The sequence below is a fragment of the Dioscorea cayenensis genome, chromosome 1 (genome assembly GCF_009730915.1).
Source record: "Dioscorea cayenensis subsp. rotundata cultivar TDr96_F1 chromosome 1, TDr96_F1_v2_PseudoChromosome.rev07_lg8_w22 25.fasta, whole genome shotgun sequence".
In the NCBI taxonomy this organism is placed as follows: domain Eukaryota; kingdom Viridiplantae; phylum Streptophyta; class Magnoliopsida; order Dioscoreales; family Dioscoreaceae; genus Dioscorea; species Dioscorea cayenensis.
Genome location: NC_052471.1, coordinates 17,912,232 through 17,929,493, shown reverse-complemented (window position 1 = coordinate 17,929,493; position 17,262 = coordinate 17,912,232). Strand labels below are relative to the sequence as shown.

Genomic DNA, 17,262 nt, shown 5'->3' with positions numbered 1-17,262 from the left:
GAAGAATCTCTAAGTGTTTCGCAAGCCCATGCGGAATTTCCGCACGGGCGTGGACATTCACAGGCCCAACTCACAGGGGCGACAGCTCGCCCCTGTATCTTCTTGGGATGGAGAAAGCTCGTCTGCAGAGATCTGAACGGGCGTGTGAAAAATACCCACACCCGTGCGTTTTTCACAAGTTCACCCACAGGGGCGAATCCACGCCCCTATGCCTTCTCTGGATGAGCTCGCAATACAACTCCACGGGCGTGTGGAAATTCCATAAGCCCATGTGTTTTCTCTGGATGACTTAGACAACTCTGCAAGCTCTGCAGAAATTTTCTGAACATGTTTACACATTCAGAGCCTGTCTTTTTATGCAAAATACACCAGCGAAAAACATTTAAAACAAGCTCAGACGACTGAAACTTCACCAAATCCACATGAATACACATGATGACATCAAAATCCATAATACAATACACAGCAGAAGCATCTAAAAATCAAGACACCAACACTCTACAAGTTAAACTAAACTATCAACTAAGAAAAACATTAAACACTTGGGTTGCCTCCCAAGAAGTGCTTGTTTAACATCACTAAGCTTGATGTACCTTGTCTTACCTTATGAGGATTCGTGAAGGAGGAATACTTCCTTGTCGGCATTACTAACCTCTCCTCCATAGTACGGTTTTAGCCTGTGTCCATTTACCTTAAATGTACCCTTCTCCAGATGGGTAATCTCAACCGCCCCGTGAGGAGAAACTTTTGTCACCGTACAAGGGCCAAACCATCTAGACTTGAGCTTCCCCGGAAATAACCGTAGACAAGAATTGAATAGCAACACTTGATCACCCACTTTGAACTCCTTTGTATTTCTAATATGCTTATCATGCCATTTCTGAATTCCTTCCTTATAAATCCTTGCATTCTCATATGCTTTCATCCTCCATTCATCTAGCTCATTAAGATGTAACATTCTTTGTTCCCCGACTTGCATGCAAGTTAAAGTTCATGGCCTTGATTGCCCAATATGTTCCATGCTCCAACTCCACAGGCAGGTGACAAGATTTTCTATAAACCAAATTATAGGTAGTGGTCCCTATTGGCGTTTTTTGTAAAATCAGCGAACCATAGAGTACTCTCTGACTCTGACCCTGTATTGCATACAAATGTTCTTCAGGGAAAAAATCGTTGATCTCCTTGCTTGCCGGTTCTTGCCCCTCACACCCTTCTAATCTTGAAAGATGATCCGCAACCACATTTTCAGTTCCCCTCTTGTCTTTTATTTCCATATCAAATTCTTGTAAAAATAAAATCAACCGAATCAACTTTGGTTTCGTGTCAGCTTTATTCATGAGATAATGGAGTCTTTGAGTGATCCGTGAATCTTGTCACCCTTGATAGAATGAGGTATGGTCCGAACTTGTCAAAAAGCAAACACCACCACTAATAATTCCTTTTCGATAGTTGTATAATTCTCCTAAGCACTTGTGAGAGTCTTGCTAGGATAATAAATCGGACGGAATTGCTTGTCTTTCCTTTGTCCCAAAAGCGCTTCTACGTAGTAATCACTTGCATCACACATGAGCTCAAAGGGTTCATTCCAATCCGATATTGTCAAAAATTGGTGCTTGCACTAATCTTTCCTTGATAGAATTGAATGAACTTAGACAATCATCCCCAAAGTCAAAAGGGGCATCTTTTTCTAGGTGTTTAGTCAATGGTTGCGTGATCTTCGAGAAGTCCTTGATAAACCTTTTGTAAAACCCTGCATGCCCCAAGAAACTACGGACCCCTTTCACATTTGTAGGTGGAGGAAGCTTTTCGATCACCTCAATCTTTACCTTATCCACCTCCAATCCTGCTTGGGAAATCTTATGTCCAGGGATAATGCCTTCTTGGACCATGAAGTGACACTTCTCCCAATTGAGGACGATGTTCGTTTCTTCACATCTCACTAGCACTCTCCCCAAATTCTTTGAACATTTGTCGAAAGAGTCTCCAAATACCAAAAAATCATCCATGAATACCTCCATAATGTCTTCCAGCAGATCATCAAAAATGGTTGTCATACAGCGTTGGAATGTGGCTGGTGCATTACACAACCCAAAAGACATTCTTCTGTAAGCAAAGGTACCATAAGGACAAGTAAATATGGTCTTCTCCTGATCTTCTAGAGCTATAGGGATTTGAAAATATCCTGACATGCCATCAAGGAAACAATAAAATTGATGCCCTGCTAAATGTTCGAACATTTGATCAATAAATGGCAATGGAAAATGATCTTTTTGTGTGGCGTCATTTAATCTTCTATAATCGATGCAAACTCACCATCCTATAACTGTCTTGGTTAGAATCAACTCATTCTTTTCATTCATCACAATTGTCATCCCTCCTTTTTTTGGAACCACTTGAGTTGGACTCACCTATGCACTATCGGATATGGGATAAATAATCCCTGCATCTAGGAGCTTCACTACTTCTGTTTTGATGACTTCCTTCATGTTTTGGATTTAGTCTTGTTGTGGTTGGATTACAGATTTGTAACCATCTTCCATTAAGATTTTTATGGGTGCAAAAGGACGGATTTATGCCCCTGATGTCTAAAATCTTCCACGCAATAGCCGACTTATGCTTTTTCAACATGCTAACAAGCTTACCGTTTTGCTCCATAGACAAGTTTGAAGCTACAATCACTGAAAGTTTAGATTCTTCCATCAAGAAGGCATACTCAAAGTGTACTGGCAAGGTCTTAAGCTCTAAGGTTGGTGGTTCATCAATTGATGAACGGAACCTACTCTCCTTTAACTTGTCAATTTCCTCAAACTTGTTGGTTTCCTGCTCAAATTCATTTTTCCCTTTTTCCACTTGTGAATGTATTTTTGTATGGTTTTCAACAACTGTCGATGCATTTAATCCACAAATCTCCCCTACTGACAATGACACACCCACAGATAAAAGTTCCTGTCTTTGTTCATGACAAGATGAGTCAAACTGATCGAGGGCTTTCTCCAGACTTTCTTCTAAGTGATCACTCATCAATGCCAATGCAGATCTCTCAAACTGATCTAGCACACTATTTAGTCCACAGTCCTGCTCTTGAATTCTTGCAATGTACTCTTCAACTGATTCTTCCACAAAATGTTGAATAGTATCTGGCTCTTGGAAGAAGTAGCACAGTATGTCATGTACTGCAAACACTTGAACTTTCTGCTCCACATCTTCAACCATTACTATGATAGTGTCGAATAACTCGGGCATGTCAATCATTTTTCTGTAATCAAGGAAAAAGAAAACAAATCAGAACAATGATAACAATGATAGAAAAAAGATGTGAAATAGAATGAATAAATGAATAGCTAAGCAAACAAAGTGCAAAGTATCTCTAAAAGCCTATTCCTTGGTAACGACGCCAAAAACTTGACAATGCCACTTGCGTATGTCCATCAAGTGCATGAGTTCTATCAAGTAATAAAAATCCCAGGGTAAATGGGTATCGTATCCACGAGGGAGTAGGGAGTAAAAAAATACTTAAATTGTTTCTTAACTAAGCAAAAATATGAATAGTGATTTGTGTGACAAGATGTAATGCAAAAAAAAGTAAAAGAGACAAAAGAGAGAGCACAAGTAAAGGAGAGGTAAGGTAATCGATATAAATGAGGTACTCGGATATTGTTCCGCCTAGGGTAATCTTTTCAAGTGCAAAAACCCTCTATTATGCTTCCTAACTAATGCATTAATGAGTCGTGGAGATCCTTTAATACATGGTCCCAAATCTAAGGTAAACCATGCCTAACCCTATACATGTCTCGGAGGAGAAATTGAACAATCTCTCAACCTCGCACTCGTATATAATTGCTATGAGTTCTAGGGATTCCAAGTGATAAATCCTCTTCCTATATGTAGACCTAACCCTTTGGTCCAGGCGGAAGGTCCCTAGCCACAATTAAGCCCTAGATGCTAAAATTACTTCAACGCTTCACTCCATTGCACTCGCAACTAAGCCCCAGTGGAAGGTCATCCCTTAGCCCATTCACTCTACTATGACCGCAAAGAACTCGAGGAATTGGAGGTAGAATAAATCACATCGGAGGGGAAAGGGGACGCTCCGCTACCTCTTGACTCACCCTCTCAACCCTCTCCAATCTAGCTTTGTCTAACTCTCGTGGTGTGTCACTCACTCACAAGGGTTATCAACAAGAACTCTCAACCCTAGTGTCACTCTAAGGGAGTATTCATACAATCAATGCATTCAAGATTGGAACTCAATAAAAACATCAATTAATGAAAGCATAATAACAAGGTTCAATGAAACGAATACATCCTAGGGTTCACAATCCAAGTACCAAGTAGGGGGTTTAGCTCTCCATGGAGCTAATTACAATCAATGAAATCGAATGTAAAAGCAATAAATACATAGAAAACCCCCTCGATAGTCGTGATGATGGTCTTGTGGAGAGTCATGTACTCGTCCAAATGTCCCTTTGTCTGGCCTAGGATACACCTCACCGGATCGGTGCCGAAAACTCTCCCACTAACCTTCTTCCAAATGGAGCACGATGTTAGAGCCGTAGAACCTCTCCCAATCCCTAGGCAATACCTCTCAAAACCACAGCCCTCAGCCCTCTCTCAAGTTGGGGAAAAGATGGAGAAAATAATACTGAAATCGGGGCTGAAATCGGCTATTAAATGGCTGGAATCGGGAATCCACACGCCCTTGTAGATATTCCACACGGGCTTGTGGAATTAACACACGGGCATGTGGAATCTCCACACGCCCATGTGGTTTCTCTGGCCAACTCCTTCATCGGCCGGCTGTGAACAGTTCCTGCTACAGTATTTTGCTACATTGTTGCTATAGTACCCTGCTACAAAACCGGTCCGAAACATTCCCGAAACCATGCTTTCATTGAGGTAATGTAAACGGGCACACATTTACGTCGCAGATCACTTTGCTTCTTCAATGAACATCCGCGTTGGTGGAGATCTTGTTACACATGCACAAGCCGGAATACTTAGAATGTGATTGCCTTTGTGCCCCTCCAAATCACTGTGCTAGCTTGAATACAAGGAGGTTGGCACACATTCTAGCATCTTGAACCCGACTTATGTCTTCGCGTTTGAACCTTCTCAAGATTTCCTCCAAATGATGCACTCACAATCTACATTGGCTTTTTTTCTCTAAGATTCGCCTTCACAACGTTATAAGCATGAAAGTAACATAAATACACACATATTAGTGTTAAAACTTGATAAAAGTAATGCTCATCATAAGGAAAGAACACTTCACATTCTTATCACACAAACACTTATCACGTATACATATTCTTGATAGACTGGAAGGGTCTTGGTCCAAACTTGATCTGGACTCAAATGGACCAATAAGTCAACTTGGAGCTTGGGTGCAACTTAATGCGAGCATACTCCATGTCAACGAGCCCCATCCTCTTGAAGAAATCTATGTAGGGACATGAGGTACTCCTCACAGAGCATCGGAAGGCGATAGTATCCGGGTCGGTGAGGATGATGACTATCTAATCCGAGCTCAAACGAACTCATCACCTCCATCGTGAGCTCCCTGTATGTTAGCTCATCGATGTTAAAGAACTACTCCCAAACCTGTATGGAGATAAGGTCTCATACCTCGTTGGTGAGACCAATCTTCTCTAGTGTTGGCCCGTCAGTCAAACGCCCCTCAATAAAGCATTGATCAATGAGATGCCTGCAATGTGCTCTGTGCTCGGGATCTCTAAATATGGGACTACTGGCCAATAATACCCACCAGTCGTCTTTATCTTAGCCTCGCTCTGTCGATGATGCACTGTCCTCTTCTAACTCATATCTTACATTTTATAAAGAATATGACAAATCAATAAAAAAAAAAATGAAAAGTACCATGCAGGAATGGATAACGAATGCACAACAGACATACCATAACTTTTGGGAGCATAATGGTCTCAACACACCCATTACCATGGCCATGATATGCCTCTAGATAGTAAATCTCGTTGTCTATGTCAACAACTTTGCTTTATATTGTTTGTGGGTCACAATAGGCATACTATAATTTTTTTTGTTTGAAACTCATATAAAAAACATTCACCACATCATTCTAAATAATTTCATGCCATTCATTCGAATACAAACATAATTTAAAGCGAGTTTTAAAATTCTTACAAAAATCGGTCGAGAAGACAAGAAAACCCCACGATAAAAAAATCCTAGAAAAGCAGGGAGCTAAATCAAGGGAAAAGCGTCACTAAAGTCCTTAGGACAACTATGTTAATGGATGGGGAGAGATCTCAGGTGACATGGAAGAGAAAAACACGATTTCAAGTGAGAAAGGCCAAGGGACATTTGGGTCGCAACCATATACCCTTCGATAACTGGCCTTCACAATGGGTTGACAATGCCCTTGTTAGTCTTTTTTTAGAATATGAGGCACAATGCATGTTATCTGCCCATTACAAAGCCATTATCAATTCAATGAAAGCCTAAAATTGTCTAAGTGTTGACCATGATTGTCCTAGGGTGTGTTCTGTTGGTAACAGCCTCACCATGGGTGTGGTGCAGACAATACCAAAATCCCCAAAAGTGTACAAAAATTACAACATGCTATAGGACGGCCATTACAGATCACCACGACCATGTCAATAGCCATGGTGGGGCCATTACAGACTCACTTAAAAGACACTAGGAAAAATTTCTCTTCTGGGAGATCAGAACAATTGCACAACGACCTAATATGTGTCCTTTGTGATTTCTATAGTAAACAAGTATGAAATCTCTCAGTACAAAATGGCATGAAATTAATGCTAATAATGAAACCGAACTTCATAAACAAACTCCATGCATGAAAACTATAATTAAAGCTTAATTGCATAGAATTCAATTAAGTATCTCTTTATTCAAAAGTTAAAAAAAAAAGAACACTACAAATTGAAACTAAAGAACTAAAAGCTATGAAAATCACTTGGCTTGCCTCCCAAGAAGCACTTATTTTACGACACTAGAATTATGTAACTGTCCTAACCTCAAGAAGGCTCTAGCTTGCTTAGAGTGAATAAAGGGAACACCTCTACATTACTTGTGCCTAGAAGAAAAAGTTGTCTACCTCGATAGATTGTTCAGTTTTTGGTTCTACCGTACTCCATATCTTCTTAGTTGTTCTATTTCTCGATTTAACCTTTTTCTTGGCCAAATTAGGAGGTGGACTTGTATGTTCTATTGATTATTTAGAAAGCTCTTCCTCAAAGTACTCTTGGAAAGAGTTCACCACAAATACATCCTGCACAAGATCAGAAATAAACAAGTCAGGTTCATGTGCAAAATAACATTCATCATCATGATCCATTGTGTGCTTTATGGCTCTCCGGAAGATGTACACTACTTATTCCTCCATGACCTTTAAGGTCATCTTTCCATCTCTCCAATTGATGAGAGCCCCGGAAGTGTTCAGAAAATGCCTTCCAAGGATAAGCGGGGTCTCTACATCCTCATCTATGTCCAAAATTGCACAGCCCACGGGGTATACAAGTTTCTCAACTAGGGTTGAGAATCTATCTAGGTAATCTTTTTGAATGAGTGATACTTCATTAGGGTTAGACTTAGCAAGGTTGAAGAGGGTTGAAAGGGTGAGTTGAGAGGTAGCGGAACGTCCCCTTTCCCTTCAAACGTGATTTATCCTACCTCCATGTTCCAAGAGTTCTTTGCGATCATAATAGAGTGAAGTGCTAAGAGACCTTCTCCAATGGGGCTTAGTTGCGTGAGTGACAGAGTGATGTGTTGAGTTATCCTTAGTTCTAGGGCTTAATTGTGATTAGGGATCTTTCTCCAGGACCAAAGGGTTACATCTAAATTAGGGAATAGGGTTTATCACTTGGAGTCCCTAAAACCTCAAGCAATCCCACATAGTGTGACGTGTTGAGAATATCCCTTTCCGCCGGGGTATAGTGTAGAGGATTAGTCACGGTTGACCTTAGGTTTAGGACCATGTGTCTTTGGATTTTCATGACTCATTAAACTTCAATTAGGAGGCATAATATTGGTCTTGCACTTGAAATAATAGTCCTAGGGTGAGCATTGTCCGAGTACCTATTTTACCATCGATTACCTCTCTTTACTCCTCTTTCTTTCTCATTTCTCTTTTACTTTTATTTGCATTGATATCTTGAATCAACATCACAAATTGGTATTCACTCTAGCTAAATAGCAATATTTCTTGTTTCTGAGCATCTATTCCCTGTGGATTCGACTACCCACTCACCGGTATATTTTATTACTTTGATGACCCATGCATCTGCGGTACACACACGCAAGGGGTGTGTCACTAAACCCATCACAACCATGATTCACCCACATAACACCCAAGGAAGCCATGCTAGGTTGTTTCTTTAGTCTAAACTATTATGTTCATGCTCCGTTCTTAGGGAAATAAACCCATCACAATAGGTTGATTCCAAACCTGATTCACCCACCTAAGGGAAATAAACCCATGCTCTGTTCTTAGGGTGGGTGAATCAACCTATGCTTTCTCTGGAATATGATTGTCATACTAAATGGCCACATTTCTCTCCGTTCTTAGGGAAATAAGACCTTCATGCTCACCCATGAGGTATTTCTTGATGATCCGTACACTTACAGTATTCACAAACTCATTGTAACATTATTTGCATATTTGCACATATTTACAAACACATTAGAGAACCGTTAATTTTTTGGCGTCGTTGCCATGGAACTTCTGGTGGAGAGATTCTACTAAAACTTGTAGCTTAGTGTTTTAGCCAATTATTCTTTTGTATTATTTTACTCATTCTTGTACAACGTTAAACACTTATTTTCACTATCTCTCTTCTCGAGTAAACTATTCATAACCATAGCTAATCCTACGAATCTACTAGGAGGCAAATGAACCAAAAGATAACACTAACGTTGTTGAGAAAGCTCGGAAGAGGCCGATTCTGCGGAGGCGAGGAAGTGACAATGAGCGATGGATAATCTATTACCATGGCTGAACCAAGGAGAACACGTGCTAAATGGTTTTATTTTTCTTAGAAATCATGTGAGCACTAATATTTTGCTTGAATGGAAAATTTGAAAATCCTTGGTTTATAAAGTCTGGCATGTTTCTAGATTTTTGGAAAAGAAAAGTTTCCATAGTAAAACTATTTTGTACAAATTTTATAGTCTCCAAATTAAATATTCATTAACCCTATCAATGAGGCTTAAACATTAAACATATCGACATGAAAAATTTTTGGGGAGACTATAGTTTCACATTGTTTCATCGGGTGTAAGAATAACGGCATGTGAAATTCTAACTCAGGTCACTGAATATAAATAAATCATCTTAGAACTTGAAACTCTAGTCACCTAGTATAAATAAATAACCTCTAATATTCTTTTGCAAATATAGTTTGGAGACATGTATTTTTGGCATTCTACTAAGTTTGGTTTGCATAAAAAGACTATAGTTTCACATTGTTCCATGATTTGTATCTTTGATAAACTATGGCATATGCTATTTTGATTTCAATTTCTAGAATTATGTATGATATAAATTATTTTTAGTGTTTTACTTTCGGAATTGTGAAGCTCTTAAGCTTGTTCTTATTTTTCTCACATCAAAAATAAAGTAGACTAGTAAATAGCTTAGCCGTGGTTATCTAATAAAAGCAAACTATGAGCTAGTTAATTTATGATTTTCTATTTCTTCTGTAGACATTGAAGTTTAATATTTTAACTATTTTTGTTTTTCAAACTTTGTTGAATTTATGAATTTAAAGTAATGGATTTGTTAGGTTATATAACTTGTTTGAATGCAGGTTTTGATACCTGACATATTTATGGGTTCTGCTTTGTGGGTATGAGGCCGTTTGTGAGAGTTCCAAGTTTGGGGTGTAAAAGTATAAACCAATTTTACTTATAGCGAACATGGATTAGTACTTAGCAAGAACAAAGAAGCAGGTTTAGTAAATAATATAATTTTTTTAGATTTAGAAATAGATTGTGGCAAAATAAAATTACAACATCATATATTAGAAATTTTTTTTGAGAAATTATTGAAGATAAAAAAAAAAAAACTACAACGATTTTAGGTATATTAGAAATCTATTTTAAAAAAGATTAGCCAATTAAAAGTTTCATTACAAGAAAGAAATTGAAAAAAGTGAAATATTTACATGGCTTTTAACAGATGTTCAATATATACATAATATTTTAAAAAAAAAACCTTCCTGCTCCGAAACTACTCACTACTCACCGGTATTCGATCCTTGAGACATGTGAGTAAAAAATATTGTCAAGCAATATTAAAAATAAATAATAATAATATTTTTAAAATTCTTATTAATTATCTTAAACCAGAAATCCAATTGGCGGAATAAATCCTTTGAAAAATGATAATTTATTTCTAACGTACGTGAAAGTCAGTGAGTTAAGTCTCTGGCAATAATGTTTGGCCGTCACTACAAAGTTTGTCAATATTTATTTCAAATAATAAATAAATGAAAACAACAAAGAAGAGCTTTAAATCACTAGAATGGCATTTTGGCTTCTTGTTTATTCCTCTTGAAAAGAGCAACAAGGGCTTTTCTCTATGGTATTCGAACCCTTACTATTACTGCATATGCTAGACAAAAGATTTATTTTTAGTACCTCTGATTACTGTAACCAAGTGGATTTTGGGAAATTTGGCATTTGTTCGGGTGTTTTCTCATGAGAAATTCATCAAGACACTAATTACTTCCCCGCCATTTCATGTCAACAACTAGTCTCTTCATTCCCGCTCTGACCGTTAGTTATTTGACCTTCCGAGACCCTCGTAAATCATGCCGCTGAGATGCAGCAACAAACCAACCCTAGAAATCCCTATTCCATGGAAAACAAATCCAAGCTCCTTCAATACCTTCGTGAATCTTCCATTGAGCTTGATTTCAATCAGCAGGAAGCCTGGATGAGGGAAAGGTTGGAACTTGAGATCCAATCCCAAGTCTTTAAATCTATGGTTTCAGAGCTGCTCCAAGAAGAGATCAGGAAATCAAGAACTATATCTCAGATACTTGATTCTCTCTATTTACTGAAATATAGCTTGCAAAGGATTTATGGGTGGGTCTCTGAAGAGGAATTTGGTGGAAAAGTGGGAAAGGAAGAAATCTTGGAGGATGAGCTTGATGTTCTGTTCTTAGAGATGAGATCTGTTTATCAATTTGCTTCTGTGGTTGAATCGAGGATTGCGAAGAGGGAGGAGATCAGAACGAAGGAGAAGATGGAGATGGATGAGAGGATTATGAGCTTGATTGAGGATAATAGAGACATTGATGGCCTTTTGAGGGTGGCTATGCTTGAAAAGATGAACTTGGAGAGGACCTTGAATAAGTTGAAACGGAGTGGAGAACAAAAGCGGGTGGCGATCTTGCAAATTGCGGAGAGAGGGTTGCAGAAAGTTGGGTTTGGATTCATGATGAGTTCAGTGGCTGAGGAGCCTCCAGTGGATAGTGCTAACATTGATTCTGGTCAGAGTGAAGACGAAGTTGTCAGTGTGGTAATTTGTTTTTGCTACTGCTTTATTGGATTGTAACGTAATCTAAATCATAAAAGTAGATAGTTTAGATTATAATGTTGGAATTTTGTTTTTATTAGGCTGCAACCTTTGAGAAAATGATGAAGAATTTAAGGCTTGAGATTGCTAACTTGAGAAGATCTCTCGAGGAATCTAGGTATGTTTTTGGTCATTTAACATCATTAATTGGCTTAGAGTAGTTGAGCAGACCAATGTAGTGGTTGGATTTTTTTGAACATTGTGTGAAATCCAAAAGAAGATTACTTATTCAAATTGCTGTAATTGTTGATTTATATTTTAATTCTCGTAAAGTACATTCTTTATTTTCTTAAAGCTTCCTCTTCATTGGTCAAAACTTTCTTAAAATCAAACAAAGATTACATCTCCAAATAGAGGTAATGAATTTAGTTCGACATGAAATGCTTCTTGCAGAGTACATTCATTACTTTTATGAAAGCCTGTGGAAGATGATTTGATGAACTATCTCACAAATCTATCAATTTCCAAAAATTTTCCTTGTGATAAACCTGTTTGCTCTTGTTACCCTCATTTTAGAAGTTTCCCATCTATAGTTTTCTTTGAGAATGATATATGCCATGCATAATCTTAAATTGGTTCATTCATACTGAGTTGAATAACATCTAAGAATCATCATTCCTTGAGTTTCCAGATTAGAGAATGAACATTTGCAAAGTTTTAGTGGTGAGCAAGCGCAGAAGATAGCAGAAAACATGTTATACATCGAGCATCTTGAAGAAAGGCTAAACACACTCGTTCACAACGTAAATGTGCTTGTCTTTCTTGTTTTTCTTCTATTTTTAACCTTGAAGAATTGAATTGATTTTTCTAATTCTAACTTTTTATGTGCTAGATTGATGAGCTCATGTTAGAGGTAACCAAAGCTGAGGAAGACGCAACTAGATGGAAGCAAGCATGTGAATTGGAAGTAGAAGCTGGAAGAACTGCAATTGAAGAACGTGATAGGGAGGTGAACGACCTTTTTTATACTATTCTCATCTTTATTTTGTATTTTTTTTAAACTTTGAGTTTATCGCCTCTATCACCAAATGTTGTTTATATCATAAAGTTATACTGTCTGATTTTGTGCGTGCTGATGAACATGGAATAAAAATGAATACGGCACACGTTTAACATTTCAGAACGTCCAAAGGGAACATCTTTAGCCTTTCAACTGTTTTTTGTATTATCTGGTTTGATTGAATTAATTTTGTGAGCAATGGCTAAACTGAGTCTTATTTATTTTATTAATTACATTTCAACCTCACTTTGCTTAATTTTGGGTGTGGTTCCCATATTTCAGGTTGCTCTGCTTAAAGAAGAATTATCAAGAACAAAGATGGCATTGGATGCTTCAAATAACAAGATGCAGCTGAAAGAAAGACTTGCATCGACGGCGATGGCAGCTCTGGAAGCTGCAGAAATATCTCGACGGCTCGCGGACAGCAGATCAGCTGGGCTCAGAGAACGAATTGAGGAGCTAACCAAACAGCTAGAGGAAGATGTTGACCAGGGAAAAAAAGAGAAGGATCGTGGTCGCCGGAGATTGAGGCATGAATGCTGGCCATGGAGAGTCCTTCGGTTCACACCTGCTGTTTCATCAAGGCCAGGAAATCTGAACCGGATGAGAAGACTGCCAGAAATGGAGGCCTTGCTGCATTTCATGTGATCTAGTTCGTCAGGATAGAACTCTTATGAAGATATGTTTTCACAAGAAGTTTAGTCCCTTATTACAGGATGCTCTTTAACTCTACTCTAATTGTCACTTTGTATGTCACTTTTTTTAATATTCATAACTTTCTTACGATTTATAAAGAATAAGATTACTGTCAAAATAATGAAATATGGGACAAAGGGATAAAGGAATATGTTCTCAGACATTTCATCCGCAATTAGTTTGAATCGTTCAATCACCTGTTTAGTACAGTAGATGTTGATGTCTGACCTTTCATTTTGCATAAACTTCCTTTTCCTGAATATTTTCCTATAAGTACTACCATGTAATGGCTTAGATCCCCTGAATTGAAGCGCCAAATTATTTAATTTTATAATGATTTCCATTTGTATGTTGAAATGACAAGGCATTTAACCTTGAAGAAGATTTGCTTTTTGTTGTTAGAAATGAGACAACTACAAGGAGACATTAGCAAATGCTCTAATTTACATTATCTAATTGGGAAAGCAAAAGCTAGATTTCATTGAGCAAAGAGCCCAATGTACAAAAGAGTGCCTGAGGAGCATCCATATAAGCCCAAACATGCATCATTCTGTCCTAAAACTTCTTCTGTTGTCTATTTATGTGAAGCAAGAAGCTCAAACGATGAAAAGAAGATTGGTAGTTGAAGAGTAGCTTGATAATAGTTTCATAATTTGTCATCCATGAAACTTCCAACACATTGATGTTGACTCCGTCTTTGTGATATCTCAACGACCACAATCCAATCAGGAAATCCAGCTGAGTACGAGGAATAGTCTTCTCTTTCACTCTTATTTAACTTGCTTTGTAGCTTTTTCAGTGTTTAAATACAAATGTCGTATTTTTCTTCTTCCTCTTTTAGAAACTGAATTATTGCATTCTAATTCAAAGTCTTTTCTTCTGTTCTGTAAGTCAGATAGTCAACTATGACCTGCAAGGATAGAACAGGAGGGCAACTGCCCTGTTGAGAATTTTGATTAGCATGCTTATTTTCAGCATTGGCATTGCAACTGAAGAGTTGGTAGTAGACTGAAACAATGAGAATGACACTCAAGTCCGTAAGTATATTTATGATCGAGTATTGGTCTACTGAACATTGTGATCTTGTTAATTTATTTATCTGAAAAAATCGATGTGTTTGCAAGATACTTTCTTATAGTGCATTGCTTTTGTTGATAGGAACTGATATCTTGCTTTGAAGGACAATGACGAAGAGCAAAACAGAAGAGCAAACTATGGCATGGAAACAGTTAGAGCACTAATTGAAAAGACATGGCACAGCTATATTTGCCAGATAAGGTTTCAATTTACGAAGAGGGAAAAAAAACATCAGAGAAGCAAAACAAGTAAAGGAGTAAGCATTTTATCTCCACTTGTGATTTTGTTGTCAACGAGCACCGCTCTAACAAGAACCAATCCATTAATGACCAATTGAATATTGAAAATAATCCTAGTGGTGAAAAGAATTTGATCATTTACAAGGCATTAGGTGATATGGCTAAGGCTTTTATGAGGGGCAAGTTCTTCAAACTGAACATCACAGAAAGATTTGATATGAAGAACAAGCACTGGACTAAGCTTCTTTACTATCCAAAGGCAAATCTTCGGAATGCCAAAGATGATAAACTATTTTTAAAAGTAATCTACAACTCAAAGCAATCTGAGAAACCTTCATTTAGTAACATCCAATGCAAGCTGACTGAAAACAAGTTCTTCACGTGGAAAGGAAATGTGAAGGGGACAAACAAATCAAACATAACCAATTTAATTGATGGGCGAAACCCCTCAAAAGACATAAGCAATACAGGTACTTCAAGATCTTTTCCTCATTCTCATCAAGAAGACAAGAAGAGAGTTCATTTTGATTTGCCCACTAGACACATGTCATGCCCTGAACCCGACTCTTCTTACCTAGTGCGCCGACAAACGGCCGCACACCCATGGACTGGAACCCAGTAAGCATGCAAGGCCTCAGAACTGTTCTCACAACAAAAATATAACATCAAAAATTATAACTTCAAATACCAAAAGAATATAAAAAGTTCAAATACAAAGAAGTTTATCCTAAAACAGAATTCACATACCAACACAAACATAAAGACAACTTAATTAAAAGGAAACACAAGTTCTCTAACTAGCCAAGTAAGTTGCTCGATGAACTATTTGCTCCTTATCTGAAAAATTAACAACAGATTATGAGCTTGACAACCCAGTGAGTACCCACTAAAAAAATATCGGGATCATAAGTATAATAAAATACAAGTTTATTAGAATAACATTCAGAAGTTATGTTTTTCAATAAAACATAACTGATCAAAAAGTCAAGCGTATATGTCCAACAAATAACTATTGCGAAAACAAAATGTCAGAGGTTATATGTTTACCCTCGATGACTCGAGCCAGAATATCAGAGGTCATAAATTTACCCTCGGTGACCCGAGCCAGAATTATCATAAGCCGTTATTCTTCACTGACGGAACGGTGGGAAACTATAGTTTCTATTTCACAAATACATGTTGACACGGTCAATGTTTAACCCCGAATGACAGGGTTATTGCAAAGTTAGTTGGGGACTACAAGTTGGTATGTCAAAATATGTAATGTCTAAACATTTATCACAACAAAATACATAAATTTGATGATCCCGTTTTCAGATAAAAAAATTCCAATTCATTACCAAAACTAAATACTTACATACGAATTGCAAATAATAAATGAATAAGTAATTCAAAATATAAATTGAAATAATAAACATTTTTTTCTCAAAAATGTTAGAAATTCAAAAAGACTATAATTTTCAAGTATATACATATAATATGATTTATATGTGGGATATTTACCTGATTAACGACCAGATTTCGAATTCTTTCACCAATTGATTTTTCTTAGGAAGTCCTATATTTGGGAATAACCCATCAGAATTACAAGTAAATCAAATTCTAAAATTCACACAAATGCAAAAACATATTCAAGACACTAACATAACTACCAAAGTCGAGACTAAAAACCAATTCACCTACGAACCTTAAGATTGAAATCAGGATAGCTTTGCAAATTCTAATCCAAATCAGAAATTTCAATCTTCTAAGACAACTAGACATCTACATCTATAACATATCCAAATCTAACAATGATTTCAGATCTACATAATTTGAGCCATCATTTTTAAAAATCATAACTATGCAAACAACAATTTCAGACATGCCCTTTCTAATAAAAAGACATCTGACAACATATAGCTTAAAATAAGATTAAACTTTACGATCATGTAAATAACTCGAAATTGAACAACTTTCTTATTAAACATGAGTCCTGATTCAACATCTATGATCCTCAAATTCTCTGATCAAAATTTATGCTTTCTGCAGAAATGCCATTGAGCACCACTAAAGAAATATGATCATATCTCACAAATTACATGGGTAATAGTTTTGAAATTTGGCAGAGTCAAAGATAAAATCATTATCTATAATGTTCTTATAAAAATTTAAATCTAAATCAGAACTTACAATCATGAAATTAATCAAAAACTGTTTTAGGGCTGCACAAAAAATCCTGTCCGCGTCACCTGTGTCTAAAACTTATAATTTACAGGATACTTATATAAAAATTCTGAAATTTTGTAGGTACTTAGCCAACGTCAAAATCTACAACTTTCCTAATCTACTCTCCTCCAAATTCGGCCTCTAAGACCTCTAAAATTGAAGAGGGTTTTCTGCTATGTTAACAGGAATTTTTGAATCTTATCCTCAAATTAAATCAAATCAACCTCTTCACCAAACCCTAACCCTAACTAGTATCATGCCATAATAATCATAAGAAAGAGCATAAAAAATAAAATAAAATCAGAACCTTACCTCAATAATAACAATGAAACAAAACCCTGACAACGAGACCCTTCTCCCGTCCCCTCGCCACGACATCACCAGCAAAGAGATGAGACAAGGGGCAAGGTCTCTCTCTCTCTCTTTTTTTTTTTTCCTAAATGGCAATCTAAAACCAAAGG

The 17,262-nt window shown here is 37.1% G+C and overlaps 1 protein-coding gene across 1 annotated transcript; it reads left to right on the top strand.

Annotated features, from left to right (window-relative positions):
• Positions 1-10,665: 10,665 nt before the first annotated feature.
• On the top strand, positions 10,666-13,408 carry LOC120274796 (uncharacterized protein At3g49055-like). The gene is made up of 5 exons (XM_039281366.1): positions 10,666-11,524; positions 11,623-11,699; positions 12,213-12,324; positions 12,414-12,530; positions 12,864-13,408. Exons 1-5 carry the CDS (start codon positions 10,823-10,825, stop codon positions 13,227-13,229), a joined length of 1,374 nt encoding a protein of 457 aa, XP_039137300.1. The 5' UTR covers positions 10,666-10,822; the 3' UTR covers positions 13,230-13,408.
• The last annotated feature ends 3,854 nt before the right edge of the window (positions 13,409-17,262 follow it).

Excerpts from the sequence above, each read along its gene's own strand:
- LOC120274796 (XM_039281366.1), top strand. The coding sequence starts at position 10,823 with ATGCAGCAACAAACCAACCCTAGAAATCCCTATTCCATGGAAAACAAA. Across the intron at positions 11,700-12,212 it reads AGATCTCTCGAGGAATCTAG|ATTAGAGAATGAACATTTGC; the intron begins GTATGTTTTTGG and ends TTGAGTTTCCAG. Across the intron at positions 12,531-12,863 it reads TTGAAGAACGTGATAGGGAG|GTTGCTCTGCTTAAAGAAGA; the intron begins GTGAACGACCTT and ends CCCATATTTCAG.